The following is a 23,473-nucleotide window of genomic DNA, read 5'->3' on the forward strand; positions in this document are numbered from 1 at the left end:
GTGAAGCATGGGTGATGCATGTTGCAGTGAGGAGAAGGCTGGAGGCAGTGGAGATGTCATGTCTGAGGGCAATGTGTGGTGTGAATATAATGCAGAGAATTCGTAGTTTGGAAGTTAGGAGGAGGTGCGGGATTGCCAAAACTGTTGTCCAGAGGGCTGAGGAAGGGTTGTTGAGGTGGTTCGGACATGTAAAGATGTCAGCATAGTTGCTGATCCCTGTATTCCCTGTATTATATAGCATAGCATATTAGTATCATCCCTGTGCTTTAGACACGAGATCCCTCGTAGGCCTGTGACTTGGTGTGACGTCACGGGATGCACACGAGGAGGCCCATTCCTCTGTCCCGGCCTCACTCGGCGGCAGACCTTAGAGGCGTGAACAGGCTAGGCACCGGGCTCCATCTCTCATCTCAGTCTGACAATACATTTACCATCCTACAAGTGTGTCTACTTTCTACCTACGATATCTCCATTCAAGAACCCCTTACGACAAATGGTGACAGCGGTGAGCCTGTAATTCTGACGATTACAGCGATTTCGGGAGATAAAGTTGTCGACCAGCAAGACGGCCATTTCGTGTTACCAGTAGGCCTACCGAGGTTCACCCCATCCAGCTACCTCAAGCCAGCTACTCTACCAGCTTCTACATTATTCACTGGTCAGTCTCTTTGTATTAGTGGTTATCTGCTTTTGCATTACTCCCGAGGGGTTGACCCGAGTTTGCAAAATAAGCCAGCTTCCAGTCTGTGGTGGGGGAGTCAGAACACCCGAGCCCAGTCCAGCCTAGCCTACTCCATCCAATTATTTTGCCTGCCAAGCCAGCTTCCACCCCTGCTGTGCTCCTCGTGTGAAGTTATCAAGCTATTCTGTGTGAAGGGTTAAGATAAGCCAGCTAGCAACTAACCCAGGTGTCTTACCCCAGTATTCAAGCAAGCCACGTGAGTAGCCTTCATCGCTTGTGATTCAAGTTCCAAGCATTCTGAGTGCTCCTTGTCATCCTTGTGGTGTTGTAGTATTTCGTGGGTTTATTTTAAGCCAGTCGGCAGTGTGGGTTTTCTCAGTGAGGCTTACGACGTTCAACCCATAAGCCCAACCACTCACGATCACGTGTGTCGCACCATTGCCGGTCTCAGACGCCTCGCTCAGCCATTACCCACAAACCCAACTACAGTCGGCCATTACATCTCACCTACCTCATCAGTGTTTTGGTGCACTGCTAAGGGTTGTAGCACCATATTTTAAGGACCACATAGGGGGTCAAGAGCTAGAGTGTGTTCGCGCCATCTTTATAAAGCCTCCTGTGTGTTGTCTCTCGCCGATTTAAGCGCAATTCTACGATCATCTGTGCAGAGGACAGCAGCAAGACGATATAAGCAATCCATCAATCTCATTTTTTCAAGTGTTACAGCTATAATATTTTTTTTTTGAGACATTTGCGAGTGTTGAGACAATTCTTTTGTGTTCCCAGTGAATTTTTCTCTTAGTGACATTCAGTGACTCTTGATCAGACTCTGTTTATCATGTACTGATTGCATTCATTTCTTTTAATCTCCTTAATTCAGTGTTAATTTTCGTGCATTATTGTATATCTGTTGTGTTGTGTATCTTTTTATACACTTGAAGTAAGTACTTAGTGTTTCCTTGGTTGTGTGTGCAACATATGAGCAGTATAGAACTTGTGTTTAAACTTCAGAATTCCAGTGAATTAATTCAGTAATTTTTCACCTCATATTCTGCATCACAACTCAGTGTTGTCTGTTATTTTCTCTTCCCAGCATTTGTGTAATTTTTTATTTTTGTTCCCTGTGTGTTGAACATTCTTGTGTTCATATTCCTTTATTCAGCCAGTGTTTAATTTGTCTTATTTCCACAGACAATAGTGCCATTTTTAAAGTCCCAGCAAGAGCTCACATTTACAAAATTTTTCACACATCAAGTTTCATTGCAAGAAAATTCTAGTACTGTGTTTATATTGATGTTTTGTGTTCTGCATCACTGTAAGTGTTGTATTTCTTTTTGTTGTGTGTTTTTTTTTTTTGCACCTATTATTTTTTTTCATATTTTATTGAACAAATTCACTCTTATTGCAATTTTTAAGTTCTCCTTTTAAAGTAAATTGTTCTTTTGCTTGTTGTTTAAGTGCAGTTAAGAGTTAAAGTGTTCATTCCTTGATATATTTCTTTTCTTGTGTGTTATAATTTTTATTATTGCACATAGACTCATTTTGCAATAATTCTTGTGCAAATATTGTGTTGCTATTAAAGTTTTTCTTGCAGAAAATTTTATGCAGTGTTGTGCAATACAGTTTATTACAGTGCAGTTTCTTATGCTCTGTTCTGTGCATAGTATTTTATTCTGTCTGTCATTTTATTTTATTTTTCAGTGAATTGTGTGTTTGTTTTAATTTTTGCACAAGTTTATTGAGTCCATTTTATTATTTTATTGTGTATTTTCCTTGTTGCATTGAAAGTAAAGACAACTCACTGTGCCATTTATTCAATTTAAAGTAAAAGTTGAGCATATTAGATTTGAGCAAAGTACAAGTTCTCTTGATTTTCAGTGTTTGTTAAGTTGCATATTATTCTTGTGTGAGTTCTTTGCTTACTGTGTAACTTGTCAATTTTTAATTACTTATGCAGAATAGTTAAGCATTTTTTTCCATTTAAGCTTACTGTGTCATTCTCTCTATTTTTTTCTTGACTTATGCCCTTCAGTATTTTCACTGAGAAGATGTCCCAGTCACTTTTGAACGTTCACTTAGTGTATCATTCCAGTCAAAGTCAATATGAATCAGTCCACAGTACCAACATTCCCTTACTGACTGAAAGACAATACCTAGCCCTTGAGCAATGTGTTTGTTCTCACAGCTTGTATCTGAGATTTGTTAAAGTGCTGCGAAATGTGAAGTTCAGCTTAAGTTCCTATAGATCCGTGAATTACTTATTAACGTAGCCGAGCGGTCAGGCACTAGTAATTCTGTCATTCCCGTCTGTGTTCCACCTATACCTTCAGCCTTGCAGGATAGTGTTCCGTTGCCTCAAGTGTCCGGGGACACTCAGACTGCCTTGAGTGCACAGCCTATCCCTGCCATGACTGCTAGTTCGAGTAGTAGTTTCTCCACAGGGGATGCCTTGTCAGATAACGATTACTTGCAACTAGTAATGCCATCTCTTGTTGATGTGACATGCTGTCTGCAGAAAGACGTCTCTGTTACAGCTAGTGTTCTCACTAGAGTGTCTGTTGTTGTTCCTAATGTTCCAGATGGTGATCCCATCCTAGTTGACAGTAATCAGTGCATTGTAAGAAGTTATTTCTCGAATAACTTTCACATGTTAACGTTGTAAGTGTAGTTTCTTTATAGCTGATACCTCTTGTCACTGTGTGCGACTCAGATTGAATATCAGCATTGTTCACCGTGTTCATTTCTTTTCTCCTGTGCTTGCAGTTGAGATAGTAGATTCGTTCTCCCTTGCTCATATTGCGTGTTATAGCGTTAATTTTTTCAACCGGGGGGAGTCATCCACTCCACCGAGTTTGTTCTTTCCTCCAGTAAGGAAGAACTGTTACCTTTATTCCAGAACAAACAGCCTACTGGAAGGTTAGCCAGATGGACCTTGACTATCCAAGAGTTCAATCCCACTTTTGAAAATTTACCTGGCAAGTCGAATGTAGTCGCAGATGCTTTATCGCGACACGTTAGTGTAGTTACTGCAGATCCTCTATTTACTGTCGAGGATGTCAAAAATGCCCAAAGAACCGATCCCTTGTGTCTGGTGTGATTCGATTCCTGCTCCAGGAAGAGCTTATTCTTACTGTGAAGCCACCAGTACCCATTAGTGACTTTGTAATGAGCCAAGAATTACTGTATCGAATAGTCGAGTTGAGTACTCCTAGCAGACGAGTTAGTAATTCCACAGTCACTAGTGATTGTAGCTGTATCTTTTGTAGATACTCCTTCAGATCTCTTTGTCAAGGCATGTGTTAGCCATTGCAGAGGAATTCGATCCTCCCAGAGATGATAACCATTCTGCATATGTAAACCTTACCCTCGCAGAATTGGGTTTAAATGTACATAGTCTGTATAATTAGATGTCCGAGATGAATGAATTTGTCAACTGTGTGTTTTGTTATTAGCTGATCAGTTTGTCAGAAATTTTCGTGTTCACGTTCCCTCCGTATTCTGAGAATTAACAGTCTAGATTTGAGTGCACCGAATCTGCCTTTCTGTTAAACACTTCTTTGTATATATTTATTCTTCCTCAGAATCCGTAGAGTGCATGAATACAGATCGATCGATCAATTCCATCCATATTGTATAATGATTTGTTCTTATAGTTTGTAATGATTACGTTAACACCCATTACGTCAAAATCATGTTGTACCATCCATTAGTTCTAAGTTATACATGAATTTGTTATTGTATAGAATCAGCCCAGATCCGCCTGCCTGTTCAGCCTATAGTATAGTAGTGTATGTCGGGACGACATACGTAACATGACCGAGCTGTCAGCATAGTTGCTGATCCCTGTATTCCCTGTATTATATAGCATAGCATATTAGTATCATCCCTGTGCTTTAGACACGAGATCCCTCGTAGGCCTGTGACTTGGTGTGACGTCACGGGATGCACACGAGGAGGCCCATTCCTCTGTCCCGGCCTCACTCGGCGGCAGACCTTAGAGGCGTGAACAGGCTAGGCACCGGGCTCCATCTCTCATCTCAGTCTGACAATACATTTACCATCCTACAAGTGTGTCTACTTTCTACCTACGATATCTCCATTCAAGAACCCCTTACGACAAAGAGAATGGAGCGAAACAGAATGACTTCAAGAGTGTATCAGTCTGTAGTGGAAGGAAGCCAGGGTAGGGGTCGGCCTAGGAAAGGCTAGAGGGGGTAAAAGAGGTTTTGTGTGCAAGGGGCTTTGACCTCCAGCAGGCATGCGTGAGCGTGTTTGATAGGAGTGAATGGAGACAAATGGTTTTTTAATACTTGACATGCTGTTGGAGTGTGAGCAAAGTAACATTTATGAAGGGATTCAGGGAAACCGGCAGGCCGGACTTGAGTCCTGGAGATGGGAAGTACAGTGCCTGCACTCTGAAGCAGGGATGTTAATGTTGCAGTTTAAAAACTGTAGTGTAAAGCACCCTTCTGGCAAGACAGTGATGGAGTGAATGATGGTGAAAGTTTTTCTTTTTCGGGCCACCCTGCCTTGGTGGGAATTGGCCAGTGTGTTAGTAAATTAATAAAATACAAAGAGTTATTTCCTAGGTCGAGTGGATATATATACACTAACACACTGGCTGCCTCCCACTGAGGTAGGGTGACCCAAAAATGAAGAAATACCATCACTGTCTTGTCAAAGGTGCACCAATACTACAGTTCAGATGCTCATCCAAACTGCAAATATCCCCACTCCTTCAGAGTACAGGCACTCTTTCTCTCGTACATACCCTGATTCTCACTTTCAACACAAAAACTATTGCTTTTAGTAACCTACTCCATACATTTGCCACACTGCTCCCCTATTTTTTTAACACAGCCAAATCCCACCAAGGCAGGGTGACCCAAAAAAAAGAAGAAACAATCATTATCATTCACTCCATCACTGTTTTGCAACAAATAGTTCCTAACCTTCCTCTAAATACTATTCACTTGCATATTTGAATGAAAACACAATTTACACATCTACCCTCCCTAAATCCTCCCTGTTCCTCTGTAATCCTACTTTATCTTACCCTCAATTCTTTCAAGAATCATTCTACCATAGTCTATCTCTAAATACACAGTTAAAGATGTTTGGTTACCTCAATCTGTCTGCCACCTGCTCCTGGAAACACCACTGAGAATAAGCTCGCAGATGAAAATGACCAATGAGAAGAGCAGCCCAACGGCATAGACTACAAAGACCCCTTGCAGATGGTACAAGGTAAGGCTTAGGTGATTACCCTCAAGCATTGTACTTGCCTCACCACACACTGCTGCAGCTGCCTGTAGGTAGTGCATCCATTTAAGACATTTGTACTCTCATAATTCTTCAAGGTGCTGGTATACCCAATAGCTAAGATAAAATGCCATGTCTCATGAAAAATTTATTTAATCATAGAGTACTCAAAATCTTTACATTAATTTTCCTTTACTGCAATTACAATACCTCTGATATCCCCAGACACACATGACTAGATCTACTCACTGCTGCTCTGCTCTGGGTGTCCAATGTGTGCTGGTCAATAAGTGTAGACATCCACTTGGCAACAAACCCACCCCCAAGGAGCCGCTTCAGGATGCCGTCAAACACTCGCTGCCAGATGCATTAAATTAACACACATAATATGCAAGACAGATACAGTACAGTACAAATACATGCTCCTCAGTACACTGCTTTCCTAACATTGGTTCACACCTCACCTGCTCGCCTATTCTGACCATCTTATAGTGAAATGCAGAATGAATAAAGGTTTATATTCTGTCAGTGTCTTTTTATCATCAATAATAATAATATTTTATATGATAAACAATAATTATTAATAAGAACATATGAATACACTAATACTGAAGTAGGCCTACTGGCCCCCTTCTCACTCATATATTTGTCTAACCTTATTTTGAAGTTACCCAAGTGGTGGCTTCAATAACTACTTGGCAGAGTGTTCCACTCTTCTACAAGTGTAATATAGTGTAATATAATATAGTACTTTTCTATACTCTTTCTAAATATGATTTTATCAAACTTGTATTCACTGACTGGAATTCTATTTTGGTTAGTTATTCTTAGAACCCTATTTATATATATCCTTGGCTTAAATCTGTTTTCACTCTTATAACTGTACTGTGCTTCAGTTATATCTCCCCTCATTATATGTCTCTCACGAGTGTAATTTCAAGACTCAATCTTCCATCATTTGTAAGATTACTTGTTCTTCTTTTTTCAACAGACCAGCCGCATCCCACCGAGGCAGGGTGACCCTAAAAGAAAAACAAAAGTTTCTCCTTTTAAATTTAGCAATATATACAGGAGGAGTTACTAGCCCCTTGCTATGGGCGTTTTAGTTCCCTTTTACGACACGTATGACTTACAGAGGAAGAATTCTGTTCAGCTTCCCCATGGAAATAAGCAGAAATAAACAAAGAAGAAAGTCCAGAGGGGTGTGTGTATATATATATATATATATATATGCTTGTACATGCATGTGTAGTATGACCTACCTTTGAAGAGTTTTGAAAGTTTATCTACTCTTTGAGTCCATCTATGGGCCAGGCTTGTCTGATGATTGCCTGGTCAACCAGGTTGTTGCTGCTGGAGGCCCGCTGTAAGTAGATGTAGCAAGACATACCTGAAACCTTGCATGTACAAGACAGAAAAAAAAAGATACCAGCAATCCTACCAACATGTAAAACAATTACAGGTTTCTGTTTCACACTCACTTGGCGGGACAGTAGTACCTCCCTGGGCAGTTACTGTCTACCACCCAACTACCTAGAAAGATTCCTCATACGGTGGATTAATTTTGTCATCCTTCTCTGTACATTCTCTAATACAGTTTTGTATATCCATTCTGTAATATGATGACAAGAACTAAGCTGCATAATTTAAGTGAAACCTTACTAAAGATGTATAGCTATAGGATAACCCTTGGATTCCTGTTTCTTATAAGTCTTGATGTACAGTACATCATAAATTCAGTTTGTATGCAATTTTTCTACATGTTTTTGCCATTACACAGTTAAAAGTTTGCTACATATTTTCAAAGAGTATGCCATAATCTTCATTTAGTAAAATATGGCATCCTGAAAATTATGTGCATATATAAGTCCCATGTCTAGGTAGTAGGTTGGTAGACAGCAACTGCCCAGGGAGGTACTACCGTCCTGCCAAGTGAGTGTAAAACGAAAGCCTGTAATTGTTTTACACAATGGTAGGATTGCTGGTGTCTTTTTTTCTGTCTCATAAACATACAAGATTTCAGGTACGTCTTGCTACTTCAACTTACATTAAGGCCACACTACACATGGCTGTACAACTACTTCAACTTACATTAAGGCCACACTACACATGCCTGTACAAGCATATATACACACACCCTTCTGGGTTTTCTATTTTTTCTTACTAGTTCTTGTTCTTGTTTATTTCCATTTACCTCCATGGGGAAGTGGAACAGAATTCCTCCTCCGTAAACCATGTGTGTTGTAAGAGGCAACTAAAATGCTAGGCGCACGGGGCTAGTAACCCCTTCTCCTGTATATATTACTAAATGTAAAAGAAGAAACTTTCATTTTTTCTTTTGGGCCACCCCGCCTTGATGGGATACAGACGTGCGTTGAAAGAAAGATAAGTCCCATGTGTTACTTAAGTCATGTTTTACACAACTGATTTTCAGTCTCTTCATCGGACATCTTGTCTCTGGTTTATACTAAGGCCAGTCTTAGTATAAACCAGTCTTTTGGGTTATGTTGGTAACTCACTCACACACACATACATGTACTGTATTATATGATTGAGAATTGTGAAATGAGTAATTGAATGAAAAAATTACCAACAGATAAAATAATTCTGAAATCCATTAAATGAAAGATATCCACCATTATAAAACAAAACAAAGACCACATTCTAAGGATGAAATTCAACACTAAGAGATCAACAGCACACAATTTTTGCCTCCAATTAAGACACTCACTTTGATTGGTGAACCCTTCTGCACAGCATAGCCAGTGTCTGCAGGGAAGAAACTATCCTTGGCCAGATACACCCTAGTCTCTCCATTCTTGTCAATAAAATGCATGGCAATTGCGTCTCTCAGGTAAGTCTTGAAGGAGATGAAAGCAAAGTGCTCATTCAGGGCTCGCTGCATGCACTCCACTAGAGACGGACAAAATGTCAGTCCTCGGAAGATATTCTGATAAAGAGGCACCTGTGAAGAGGCAGGAAATGCAGGTCAATAGGAACCTACAATAAGGCATGAGCTAGGTTACTAGTAGGTTAGCTTAAGGTCCATTAGGCATATAACCCAATCAGAAGTAGCCTAACTGAACCTAACTTATAAGGCAGGTTAGGTTCCAGGCTACTGCTGGACAACAGAATGCCATTTTTCCCACTTATAAATGCATATAAATGCCAGATAAGTTTACACTTACATATATTAAGTTAGCAATCGAACTAGGCATTAAAAACAATAAAAAGTAAAATACGCAAACAGTGCACTCATTACTTACTTTAAAATATTTGTAGTCTTAATGTAGGGTGAGAGGCGAGTCATATTTATTTGTAGGAAGTCAGGAGTGGGAGGTATGGTAGCCAGCCAGGTCAGCTCACCCCACCCACACGTAACATACTACAATGCTTAAAGCGCCCCAGAGCGATAAAATACATAGACAGTACAGTTGGCCCTCGGTTATCAGCCATAATGCATTCCAGAAGGCCGGCCTAAAACCGAAATAATTATTCCCATAAGAATTAATGTAAATACAGGCGTGCATGAGCGTGTTCGATAGGAGTGAATGGAAACGAATGGTATTTGGGATCTGACAATCTGTTGGAGTGTGAGCAGGGTAATATTTAGTGAAGGGATTCAGGGAAACTGGTTATTTTTATATAGCCGGACTTGAGTCCTGGAAATGGGAAGTACAATGCCTGCACTCTAAAGGAGGGGTTTCGGGATATTAGCAGTTTGGAGGGATATGTTGTGTATCTTTATACGTACAGTGGACCCCCGCATAGCGATTTTAATCCGTGCAAGAGGGCTCATTGTTATGCGAAATGATCGGTATGCGAATGAATTTTCCCCATAAGAAATAATGGAAATCAAATTAATCCGTGCAAGACACCCAAAAGTATGAAAAAAAAAAAATTTTACCACATGAAATGTTAATTTTAATACACACAAACTGAAAAAGGCATGCACAATTACATGACACTTACTTTTATTGAAGATCTGGTGATGATTGATGGGATGGGAGGAGGAGAGAGAAAGTGTTAGTGTTTAGAAGGGGAATCCCCTTCCATTAAGACTTGAGGTGTTGAGTCCTTTTCTGGGGTTACTTCCCTTCTTCTTTTAATGCCACTAGGACCAGCTTTAGAGTCACTGGACTTCTTTCGCACAACATATCTATCCATAGTGGCCTGTACCTCTCGTTCCTTTATGACTTCCCTAAAGTGTTTCACAACTTTGTCAGTGTAATAATCACCAGCACGGCTTGCAATAGCTGTGTGAGGGTGATTTTCATCCATGAAGGTTTGCACTTCAAGCCACTTTGCACAGATTTCCTTAATATTTGTAGTAGGCAACTTCTTCAATTTCTCTCTCCCCTCCTCTGAACCAGTTTCCTCAGGTCTGGCCTCTTGCTGTTGAAGTTGATCTATCAGCTCATCAGTGGTTAGTTCTTCATTGTCCTCCTCCACCAACTCTTCCACATCCTTCCCACTAACCTCCAACCCCAAGGACTTTCCCAATGCCACAATGGATTCCTCAACTGGCATAATCCTCTCAGGGTTAGCCTCAAACCCTTCAAAATCCCTTTTGTCTACACATTCTGGCCACAGTTTCTTCCAAGCAGAGTTCAAGGTCTTCTTAGTCACTCCCTCCCAACCCTTACCTATAAGGTTTACACAATTGAGGATATTAAAGTGCTCTCTCCAAAACTCTCTTAGTCAGTTGAGTTTCTGAGGTCACTACAAAGCACCTTTCAAACAGAGCTTTTGTGTACAGTTTTTTGAAGTTTGCAATAACCTGCTGGTCCATGGGCTGCAGGAGAGGAGTGGTATTAGGAGGCAAAAACTTCACCTTAATGAATTTCATGTCCCCATAAAGTCGCTCTGCCACGTCTGTAGGATGACCAGGGGCATTGTCTAACACCAGGAGGCACTTAAGTTCTAATTTCTTTTCAGTTAGGTAATCTTTCACATTGGGGGCAAATGCATGGTGTAACCAGTCATAGAAAAAGTCCCTAGTGACCCATGCCTTACTGTTTGCCCTCCACAGCACACACAAATTCTCCTTGAGGACATTCTTTTGCCTGAACGCTCTGGGAGTTTCAGAGTGATACACTAATAAAGGCTTAACTTTGCAATCACCAGTAGCATTGGAACACATCAACAAAGTAAGCCTGTCTTTCATAGGCTTATGTCCTGGGAGTGCCGTTTCCTCCTGAGTAATGTAGGTCCTGCTTGGCATTTTCTTCCAAAACAGGCCTGTTTCATCACAATTAAACACTTGTTCAGGTTTCAGTCCTTCAGCCTCTATGTACTCCTTGAATTCATGCACATATTTTTCAGCCGCTTTGTGGTCCGAACTGGCAGCCTCACCATGCCTTATCACACTATGTATGCCACTACGCTTCTTAAATCTCTCAAACCAACCTTTGCTGGCCTTAAATTCACTCACATCAGCACTAGTTGCAGGCATTTTTTTAATTAAATCCTCATGCAACTTCCTAGCCTTTTCGCTTATGATCGCTTGAGAGACGCTATCTCCTGCTAGCTGTTTTTCATTTATCCACACCAATAAGAGTCTCAACATCTTCCATCACTTGCGATCTTTGTTTCGAAAACACAGTTAAACCTTTGGCAAGAACAGCTTCCTTGATTGCCTTTCTGGTGCCCACAATAGTAGCGATGGTTGATTGGGGTTTCTTGTACAACCTGGCCAGGTCGGCGATACGCACTCCACTTTCATACTTATCAATGATCTCTTTCTTCATCTCTATAGTAATTCTCACCCTTATTGCTGTAGGGTTGGCACTAGAAGCTTTCTTGGGGCCCATGGTCACTTATTTTCCAGAGAAAATCACCAAAAACAATGTAATAATACGAAATGTTCCGATTGTATGCTTGGATGTTACCGCGGAGGCTGACTGGTAAACAATGGCACGGGCGGCACATGTGAGGCTGGCTGAGGGCGCACATTGGACGCGTCTCGGACGAACAGCGGTGAGCGGGTTTTTGAGCGGTATGCAAGGCAAAATTTTTGCGATTAAAGCGAGCGGTATGCGGATTAAACGTTATGTGATGCCAACGGTATGCAGGGGTCCACTGTATATGCTTCTAAACTGCTGTGTTCTGAGCACCTCTGCAAAAACAGTGATTATGTGTGAGTGAGGTGAAAGTGTTGAATGATGATGAAAGTATTTTCTTTTTGGGGATTTTCTTTCTTTTTGGGTCACCCTGCCTCGGTGGGAGACGGCCGACTTGTTGAAAAAAAAAAAAATTAATCTGTTCCAGACACCCAAAAATATTCACAAAAAATACATTTTTTAGAGATTAATTATAGTTTTACATACACAAAACAATGAGAACTAAATAAAATAAATACATGAACAATTAAATCAGTATTACTTACCTTTATTGAAGACTGTTGGCTTATGGAAGATAGGGACGAGGAGAGTTTATTGTTTGGAAGGGGAATCCCCTTCCATAAGGACTTCAGGTATCAAAACCCTATCTGGAGTTACTTCCCTGCTTTGTCTTTTAATGCCACTAGGACCAGCTTGAGAGTCACTGGACTCCTGTCACACAAAATATCTATCCAGAGAACTCTTTCTGGCATCTCTTTAAGATTTCCCTGAAGTGGGACAAGGTTCTGTCACTGAACCTGTTGCAGATGTAGCTTGTTTCAGCTTGGTCAGGGTGATATTTCTCGGCAAAAGCTTGCACCCTAGTCCACATTGTACAAATCTCCTTAATCTCTGAAGAAGGCACCTCCTTCACTCCCTCTTCCTCCTCCTCTGAAGCAAGTTCCTGAGCTGTGGTTTGTTGCTGTTCCAGATGAAGCTCTTGCAGCTCTTCCATGGTTAGCTCTTCCCTGTGGTCCTCCACCAACTCTTCCACATCCTCACTACTAACCTCCAACCCCATGGACTTGGCCAGAGATACAATGGATTCAACAACAGGTGTAGGGTCCTCAAGGTCAGCCCCAAACCCTTCAGAATCCCTCTCTTGGACACATTTTGGTCACAGTTTTCTCCAAGCAGAGATCAAAGTCCTGGAAGTCACTCCCTCCCAAGCCTTACCTATAAGGCTTATGCAATGGAGGATATTGAAGTGATTCCTCTACAACTCTCTTAGGGTCAAATCTATGTCCGAGGTCACTTCAAAGCACCTTTGAAACACTACTCTGGTGTACAGTTTTTTGAAGTTAGAAATGACCTACTGGTCATTTCTTTAGAATCTCCCATAAGCACAGTATCATCAGCAAAAAGTAACTGTCAATTCCCATTTTGTAGTTGATTCCCCATAATTTAATCCCACCCCTCTCCCGAACACCCTGGCATTTACTTCTTTTACAACCCCATCTATAAATATATTAAACAACAATGGTTACATTACACATCCCTGTCTAAGACCTACTTTTACCGGGAAATAGTCTCCCTCTCTTCTACGCACCCTAACCTGAGCCTCACTATCCTCATAAAAACTCTTTACAGCATTTATTAACTTACTACCTATTATATATACAGTGGACCCCGCTTTATGAACGCATCGCGTTATGTTAAATCCACCATACGAAGCATTTGAATGCAAAAATTTTGCCTCGCCTCACGATAAAAAACTCGCCTTACATGATTCGTCCAGGACATGTCCCACGTGTGGCCTCAGCACCAGTGTTTACAAGCCAGCCAGTGCGGTCGCATCTACGCATACATTAGGTACATTTTACATTATCCCAGTGTTTTTAATGCTTGTAAGTGCATAATAAGTCACCATGAACCCCAAGAAAGCTTCTAGTGCCATCCCTGTGGTAAAAAGGGCGAGAATTAGTATGGAATTGAAAAAAGAGATTAAAGAAATGCGTGCAAAGTGGGTTGAACTGCAAACATTTACGGATGAAAATCATCCTGACGCAGCTACTGCAAGCCGTGTTGGCAACCTGTACAATGACAATGTTATGGCCCATTTTAGAAAAGTCTTAAAGGAACGGGAGGTACAGAGCTCTATGGACAGATTTGTTGTGCGACAGAGGTCCAGTGACTCTCAAGCTGGTCCTAGTGGCATTAAAAGAAGAAGGGAAGTAACCCCGGAAAAGGACTTGCTACCTCAAGTCTTAATGGAAGGGGATTCCCCTTCTAAACAATAACTTCCACACACTCCCCTCCTCCCATCCCATCAATCATCACCAGATCTTCAATAAAGGTAAGTGTCGTGTATTCTATTCTTATTAGAGTAGTAATTGTACATGTCTTCTTCAGTTTGTGTGTATTAAAATTAATATTTCATGTGGTAAAAAAATTTTTTTTTTTCATACTTTGGAGTTTTGAGACTCTCTGACCGCAGGTTCAATCCCACCTGTGGTATGATTTCCATTATTTCTTATGGGGAAAATTAATTTGGCTAATGATAATTTCGGCTTACGATGAGCTCTCAGGAACAGATTATCGTAAGGCGGGGGTCCACTGTACTTGCAACATCTGCCACATTGCTCCCCTATCCACTCTTTCATATGCCTTTTCTAAATCCATAAATGCAATGAAAACTTCCCTACTTTTATCTAAATACTGTTCACATATATGCTTCAATGTAAACACTTGATCTATACATCCCCTACCCACTCTAAAACCTTCTTGCTCATCCGCAATTCTACATTCTGTCTTGCCTCTAATTCTTTCAATAATAACCATTCCATACACTTTTCCTGGTACACTCAGTAAACTTATTCCTCTTTACACTCAGTAAACTTGTCCCCCTTCCCTTTATATAAAGGAATTATACATGCTCTCTTCCAATCCCTAGGTACCTTCCCCTCTTTCATACATTTATTAAACAAAAATACCAACCACTCCAACACTATATCCCCCCCCTGCTTTTAACATTTCTGCCATGATCCCGTCAATTCCATATTTATGTTAATTTATTCTACTGCGGGGTGCATTTTTCATGTTTATATGTTACGCAGCATGTTTATTATATAATCTGAAAAATTATCATAGATGGATTAATGAAAATGTTTATATTAACTAAATATATGACATTTAATGCACCTCAAAGCGATTATTATTGTGCTTTATTATTATCATTAATATGGCATCTTCAAGACTAAGAAGACACTCTTAGTCATTTTAATGTGTACCTGCATGCCAGCACAGTGTGTAAGGTTATTTAGTTACAGGTACACATAAGTATAATTATCAGAGTATATATAAAATATGAAATAACTTTAAAACACTTGAAATTTTGGAAAGTTTCCAGACATAATGGAGAACTGTGCTCATGGAGAATGTAAACAAACCAGGTGGCACGTGGTGACCGTATTAGAAAGTCAGGTGGGGGGAGCTGTATAGCGAGTTTTGGTCATAATTTGAAATGTCAGTATTAGCGGAACGCCATAAGGTGAACCGCCACAAAGCGGGGCCTTACTGTATACACTCAGAAGAAATATTAAGGCAAAAATATTAAAGTCGCAAACTATACAAGGCAAGAGTAGTTTCCCCGAAGACAATGAACATCTCAGAACCAATAGTGTTACACAGTAAGTTGAAACCAAACTGATAGTTTACCTTCTTAAGATACATACTCAGACATTTTGAAGTTTGGAAAATGTTGTAATTTAGTCAGATAATGAAGCAACCTTGTAATGGTTTTGAAATAACATTAGTTTACATAAATATATATTTATTTTAAATTTATGCAAGATTATGAACAGGAATTAAGCCTATAGATGCAAGAGTATAGTACTACTTTGTCAAAATTTGGTAGGGTGTGCAAAAGAAGAAAATTAAAAGTGAATACAGGAAAGAGTAAGGTTATGAGGATAACAAAAAGATTAGGTGATGAAGAGTGGATATCAGATTGCAGGGAGAGAGTATGGAGGAGGTGAACGTATTCAGATATTTGGGAGTGGACGTGTCAGTGGATGGGTCTATGAAAGATGAGGTGAATCACAGAATTGATGAGGGGAAAAGGGTGAGCGGTGCACTTAGGAGTCTGTGGAGACAAAGAACTTTGTCCTTGGAAGCAAAGAGGGGAATGTATGAGAGTATAGTTTTACCAACGCTCTTATATGGGTGTGAAGCATGGATAATGAATGTTGCAGCGAGGAGAAGGCTGGAGGCAGTGGAGATGTCATGTCTGAGAGCAATGTGTGGTGTGAATATAATGCAGAGAATTCGTAGTTTGGAAGTTAGGAGGAGGTGCGGGATTGCCAAAACTGTTGTCCAGAGGGCTGAGGAAGGGTTGTTGAGGTGGTTCGGACATGTAGAGAGAATGGAGCGAAACAGTGACTTCAAGTGTGTATCAGTCTGTAGTGGAAGGAAGGTGGGGTAGGGGTCGGCCTAGGAAAGGTTGGAGGGAGGGGGTAAAGGAGGTTTTGTGTGCGAGGGGCTTGGACTTCCAGCAGGCATGCGTGAACGTGTTTGATAGGAGTGAATGGAGACAAATGGTTTTTAATACTTGACATGCTGTTGGAGTGTGAGCAAAGTAACATTTATGAAGGGGTTCAGGGAAACCGGCAGGCCGGACTTGAGTCCTGGAGATGGGAAGCACAGTGCCTGCACTCTGAAGGAGGGGTGTTAATGTTGCAGTTTAAAAACTGTAGTGTAAAGCACCCTTCTGGCAAGACAGTGATGGAGTGAATGATGGTGAAAGTTTTTCTTTTTTGGGCCACCCTGCCTTGGTGGGAATCGGCCAGTGTGATAATAAAAAATAAATAATTTGTCAGATCTGCATAAATATTTTTACTTCAACAGAACATGACTGATTAAAATCCAGCTGACCTGCTATCACTGAATAAACAGTAGAAACCCCCATATCCACAGATTTGGTTTTTGCGGTTGCAGTTATCTGCAATTTACTGTGGCCAGGAAATAATCCTTAATTTTGCTTAATAATGGCCCCAAAGCACAAAAGTAGTGATGGTAGAGAAGCCATGAAGTGCTTCCCATCAGTAAAAAGTGGATAATTTATCAACTATATCATACTATATCATAGGCATGTATGTAAACAAAAAACGACATACAGGATTCGCTACTATGCTCAGTTTTAGGTATTCGTGGTAGGTCTTGGAATATATCCCCCACAGATATAGGGGGGACTACTGTACTGTACTGTATTACATACAGTATAATGAAAGAAGCCTGGCTCTATTAGCAGAGAATAGTCTCCACAGCTCCTTGTGCTGAATTACACCCATGGGTTTGGGCTTCACATTAAGATAAAAGGAAAAGTAAAATGAAACTAAAAATATATAGTAATGTTGGTAGAATTACCGACAATATGTTAGGTAGTAAGGGAGAAAAAGTTAGCATATGAGAAGTTTTTACAAAGTAGAAGTGATGCAAGGAGGGAAGAGTATATGGAGAAAAAGAGAGAAGGTAAGAGAGTGGTGAAGCAATGTAAAAAGAGAGCAAATGAGAGAGTGGGTGAGATGTTATCAACAAATTTTGTTGAAAATAAGAAAAAGTTTTGGAGTGAGATTAACAAGTTAAGAAAGCCTAGAGAACAAATGGATTTGTCAGTTAAAAATAGGAGAGGAGAGTTATTAAATGGAGAGTTAGAGGTATTGGGAAGATGGAAGGAATATTTTGAGGAATTGTTAAATGTTGATGAAGATAGGGAAGCTGTGATTTCGTGTATAGGGCAAGGAGGAATAACATCTTGTAGGAGTGAGGAAGAGCCAGTTGTGAGTGTGGGGGAAGTTCGTGAGGCAGTAGGTAAAATGAAAGGGGGTAAGGCAGCCGGGATTGATGGGATAAAGATAGAAATGTTAAAAGCAGGTGGGGATATAGTTTTGGAGTGGTTGGTGCAATTATTTAATAAATGTATGGAAGAAGGTAAGGTACCTAGGGATTGGCAGAGAGCATGCATAGTTCCTTTGTATAAAGGCAAAGGGGATAAAAGAGAGTGCAAAAATTATAGGGGGATAAGTCTGTTGAGTGTACCTGGTAAAGTGTATGGTAGAGTTATAATTGAAAGAATTAAGAGTAAGACGGAGAATAGGATAGCAGATGAACAAGGAGGCTTTAGGAAAGGTAGGGGGTGTGTGGACCAGGTGTTTACAGTGAAACATATAAGTGAACAGTATTTAGATAAGGCTAAAGAGGTCTTTGTGGCATTTATGGATTTGGAAAAGGCGTATGACAGGGTGGATAGGGGGGCAATGTGGCAGATGTTGCAAGTGTATGGTGTAGGAGGTAGGTTACTGAAAGCAGTGAAGAGTTTTTACGAGGATAGTGAGGCTCAAGTTAGAGTATGTAGGAAAGAGGGAAATTTTTTCCCAGTAAAAGTAGGCCTTAGACAAGGATGTGTGATGTCACCGTGGTTGTTTAATATATTTATAGATGGGGTTGTAAGAGAAGTAAATGCGAGGGTCTTGGCAAGAGGCGTGGAGTTAAAAGATAAAGAATCACACACAAAGTGGGAGTTGTCACAGCTGCTCTTTGCTGATGACACTGTGCTCTTGGGAGATTCTGAAGAGAAGTTGCAGAGATTGGTGGATGAATTTGGTAGGGTGTGCAAAAGAAGAAAATTAAAGGTGAATACAGGAAAGAGTAAGGTTATGAGGATAACAAAAAGATTAGGTGATGAAAGATTGAATATCAGATTGGAGGGAGAGAGTATGGAGGAGGTGAACGTATTCAGATATTTGGGAGTGGACGTGTCAGCAGATGGGTCTATGAAAGATGAGGTGAATCATAGAATTGATGAGGGAAAAAGAGTGAGTGGTGCACTTAGGAGTCTGTGGAGACAAAGAACTTTGTCCTTGGAGGCAAAGAGGGGAATGTATGAGAGTATAGTTTTACCAACGCTCTTATATGGGTGTGAAGCGTGGGTGATGAATGTTGCAGCGAGGAGAAGGCTGGAGGCAGTGGAGATGTCATGTCTGAGGGCAATGTGTGGTGTGAATATAATGCAGAGAATTCGTAGTTTGGAAGTTAGGAGGAGGTGCGGGATTACCAAAACTGTTGTCCAGAGGGCTGAGGAAGGGTTGTTGAGGTGGTTCGGACATGTAGAGAGAATGGAGCGAAACAGAATGACTTCAAGAGTGTATCAGTCTGTAGTGGAAGGAAGGCGGGGTAGGGGTCGGCCTAGGAAGGGTTGGAGGGAGGGGGTAAAGGAGGTTTTGTGTGCGAGGGGCTTGGACTTCCAGCAGGCATGCGTGAGCGTGTTTGATAGGAGTGAATGGAGACAAATGGTTTTTAATACTTGACGTGCTGTTGGAGTGTGAGCAAAGTAACATTTATGAAGGGATTCAGGGAAACCGGCAGGCCGGACTTGAGTCCTGGAGATGGGAAGTACAGTGCCTGCACTCTGAAGGAGGGGTGTTAATGTTGCAGTTTAAAAACTGTAGTGTAAAGCACCCTTCTGGCAAGACAGTGATGGAGTGAATGATGGTGAAAGTTTTTCTTTTTCGGGCCACCCTGCCTTGGTGGGAATCGGCCGGTGTGATAATAAAAAATAAAAAATAATGTTAGGTAAAAGAACACCTGCAACTAATGTGACATTTTATTGTGGCAACATTTTGCTTTCCAGGAGAGTGACAAAGATCGTGGAGAGCGAAATGTTGTTGCAATAAAATGTCACATTAGTTGCATGTGTCCTTTTACCTAATATAACAAGAGATTGGTGGATGAATTTGGTGGGGTGTGCAAAAGAAGAAAATTAAAAGTGAATACAGGAAAGAGTAAGGTTATGAGGATAACAAAAAGATTAGGTGATGAAAGATTGGATATCAAATTGGAGGGAGAGAGTATGGAGGAGGTGAATGTATTCAGATATTTGGGATTGGATGTGTCAGCGGATGGGTCTATGAAAGATGAGGTGAATCATAGAATTGATGAGGGGAAAAGGGTGAGTGGTGCACTTAGGAGTCTGTGGAGACAAAGAACTTTGTCCTTGGAAGCAAAGAGGGGAATGTATGAGAGTATAGTTTTACCAACGCTCTTATATGGGTGTGAAGCATGGGTGATGAATGTTGCAGCGAGGAGAAGGCTGGAGGCAGTGGAGATGTCATGTCTGAGAGCAATGTGTGGTGTGAATATAATGCAGAGAATTCGTAGTTTGGAAGTTAGGAGGAGGTGCGGGATTACCAAAACTGTTGTCCAGAGGGCTGAGGAAGGGTTGTTGAGGTGGTTCGGACATGTAGAGAGAATGGAGCAAAACAGAGTTACTTCAAGAGTGTATCAGTCTGTAGTGGAAGGAAGGCGGGGTAGGGGTCGGCCTAGGAAAGGTTGGAGGGAGGGGGTAAAGGTGGTTTTGTGTGCGAGGGGCTTGGACTTCCAGCAGGCATGCGTGAGCGTGTTTGATAGGAGTGAATGGAGACAAATGGTTTTTAATACTTGACGTGCTGTTGGAGTGTGAGCAAAGTAACATTTATGAAGGGGTTCAGGGAAACCGGCAGGCCGGACTTGAGTCCTGGAGATGGGAAGCACAGTGCCTGCACTCTGAAGGAGGGGTGTTAATGTTGCAGTTTAAAAACTGTAGTGTAAAGCACCCTTCTGGCAAGACAGTGATGGAGTGAATGATGGTGAAAGTTTTTCTTTTTCGGGCCACCCTGCCTTGGTGGGAATCGGCAAGTGTGATAATAATAATAATAAAAAAATATATAATTACCACCAGGCTGACACGTGCAATGAGGAACAAAAGCAATGAAGAAAGACTTAACAAACTTGAACCCCCACATTTCTGCAAGAGCACAGATTCAAAATAGCCTGGGACACAGATAACATAAAGAGTATTAATTTAGAATTAGATTAGTGGAATGATCTAAGTAGGGCGTGAAAGGGATTGAAAGTATATGCAAGACAGATCAAGTCAGTCAACAACATTAAGAGGCTGGCTTCAGTGCTGGAGTTCAACACTTTCAAACTTATCTAGGTAAATACATGTACACACACACATTACCTTACTGGTCTTGAAGAGCTGGTAGTCAGCAGCCCCAAAGTTGTTGATGCCCCACACAAAGTTTGAGTCAAGAAGATCCTCCAGACTGTCAATGGTTGGGGAGAGGGCAGGCACTGTGAGGAAGGCTGTCAGGTTACCCACATAGGACACAGCTACCACCAAACAGAAGAGCAGCCAGAATACAGAGAAGACTCGCACCTCCGAGGTTCTGGGCCACAATTGACCCTGCCAGAGAGGGCACAGTAAAATGACACATACAGCCTCCTTAGTGCTGAATTTCTCTTTCATAGTTCATTGTAGTATTATTTAAACTGTAGAGTAAAGCTTCTACTACTGAACAAATGCATTCCTATAAAGCATTAGAAACTCAGATGTTTGGAATTCAGAATCTAATTTCCCAGACACCCATGTTATAATCAAAGAATCATCCCTCCCATTCCCCTTTCTCCATTTCATAACTTCTATTTCTCACATTCCCTCTTCCTTATTCAATTACACCCTCTCTCCCAATATAACTGACAACACACTTCGCATATGCTCTCCAGCCCCCACTGTTGTGGGAGAGGAGGATGGTGTCTTGCATGTGGTGAGAGAAGGTTGTGGTGAGGAAGAGATGTGACAAGAGAAATTTTGATCACTTACAGAAGTGGTTGAACCACCACCCACGAGAACAACGCAATTATTAATTCAACAGTTCTTGAGTAATTTCTATCAAACCTATGAGAGCCCACCACATATGCATAACATTAATACAGTATACAGAAAATATAAATTCATATGGTGAAAAATAAAGGAAAAAAAATAACTAAGGTATGTACAATACAGTTTAAACAATGCTCATTATTCACTCTGCAATTTTTACCAGTTTCAACCAAAACAAACACAAGCTTGCATGAAAATATACAAAATATTTGCAATTAGTGAAAAACTAGCATCATTGAGGTAAAACACCTCAATTACTGGGAGCGCTTGGAGTTCCTGAACCTGTACTCCCTGGAACTCAGGCAGGAGAGATACATGATTATATACACCTGGAAAATCCTAGAGGGACTAGTACCAAACTTGCACACGAAAATTACTCCCTACAATAGCAAAAGACTCAGCAGACTTAAGAACATAAGAAAGAAGGAACACTGCAACAGGCCTACTGACCCATGCAGAGCAGGTCCACGTCCCCCCCCAGGACTAGCTCAATGACCCACCCAGTCTGGTCACCTCCACTCAAGGAAGGAACACGGCACCAGACCCAGCAGCACAAGCTAGTCAGGTCCAACTCACACCCACCCACACCCACTCATGAATTTATCTAACCTACTTTTAAAACTACACAACGTTTTAGCCTCAATAACTGAGGAAGTTTGTTCCACTCATCCACAACTCTATTACCAAACCAGTGCTCTCCTATATCCTTCCTGAATCTGAATTTTTCCAACTTGAAACCATTGCTGCGAGTCCTGTCTTGGCTGGAAATTTTCAGCACGCTATTTACATCCCCTTTATTTATTCCTGTTTTCCATTTATACACCTCGATCATATCCCCCCTAATTCTATGCCTTTCAAGAGAGTGCATATTCAGGGCCCTCAGTCTATCCTCATAGGGAAGATTTCTGATACATGGGATCATCTTTGTCATCCTCCTCTGTACGTTTTCCAGAGCATTTATATCCATTCTGTAATACGGTGACCAGAACTGAGCAACATAGTCTAAATGAGGCCTAACCAAGGATATATAGAGTTGAAGAACAACCTGAGGACTTCTATTATTTATACTTCTAGATATGAAGCCAAGAATTCTATTAGCTTTATTGCGAACACTAATGCACTGTTGTCTTGGTTTTAGATTACTGCTAACCAAAACTCCTAAATCCTTTTTGCAATCAGTAGTATTAAGATCTACATTATTTAGTTTATATGTGGCATGGTTATTTACCTGTCCAACATTTAGAACTTTGCATTTGTCAATATTAAACTGCATCTGCCACTTCTCCAACCATTGCATCAGTCTATTCAAAGTTTATTCTCTATAAGGATTACAATGCTGAGTTTACAGAATTTGGTTATTGTGTGGTTTACATGTAGTTAAATAATGATTACAGAGTGTACCACTAGAACACCTAGCATGGCTAGGCATTTCGGGCAGACTTAGTTTAATTCTTAATTTTAAAATATTACAAATTATGAGGTAAGTTGGTATTATGGCTAAGTGACTAAATACTAGTTTGTGAGTTTAGCAATGTGAATGCTTTTGTTTTGGCACAGTACATAGTTTCAGTATTGGAGTATCACAGGATTCATTATTTTAAGATTGAGATTAATATTTCTGTTTATGGTCAAATGGGTGAGTGAGTGTAAGTGTGAACCACCAGGTATTCGTGTAGTTAGTTGATGGGGTGTATCAGGGAGATAAGATGTTTTCTAATGGTAGTTTTGAAGGTGATGAATGTGTCTGCAGTTCTAGAGTTCTCAGGTAGGGTGTTCCAGATTTTAGGGCCTTTGACATACATTGAATTTTTGTAAAGGTTTAGTCGGACACGGGGAATGTCGTAGAGATGTTTGTGTCTGGTGTTATGCCTGTGGGTTCTGTCACAACTATCAAGAAAGCTTTTTAGGTCAAGGTTGATATTGGAGTTTAAGGTCCTGTAGATGTAG

The 23,473-nt window shown here is 40.8% G+C and overlaps 1 protein-coding gene across 3 annotated transcripts in view; it reads right to left on the reverse strand.

Annotated features, from left to right (window-relative positions):
• Nucleotides 1-23,473, reverse strand: part of LOC128706434 (glutamate receptor ionotropic, delta-1) — a 69,971-nt gene that overhangs the window by 11,131 nt on the left and 35,367 nt on the right. For 2 of the 3 annotated variants that reach the window (XM_070098563.1, XM_070098562.1), the window contains 4 exons: nucleotides 20,825-21,049; nucleotides 8,676-8,909; nucleotides 6,194-6,301; nucleotides 5,473-5,991 (listed from right to left, as the gene is read on the reverse strand). In XM_070098563.1, the coding sequence (XP_069954664.1) occupies nucleotides 5,809-5,991; nucleotides 6,194-6,301; nucleotides 8,676-8,909; nucleotides 20,825-21,049 (750 nt within the window). In that variant the 3' untranslated portion in view covers nucleotides 5,473-5,808. Of the gene's footprint in view, nucleotides 1-5,472; nucleotides 5,992-6,193; nucleotides 6,302-8,675; nucleotides 8,910-20,824; nucleotides 21,050-23,473 lie in introns of those variants that run through there. The other variant, XM_070098561.1, reaches the window with a different exon arrangement.

The sequence above is a fragment of the Cherax quadricarinatus genome, chromosome 63 (genome assembly GCF_038502225.1).
Source record: "Cherax quadricarinatus isolate ZL_2023a chromosome 63, ASM3850222v1, whole genome shotgun sequence".
Lineage (NCBI taxonomy): Eukaryota > Metazoa > Arthropoda > Malacostraca > Decapoda > Parastacidae > Cherax > Cherax quadricarinatus.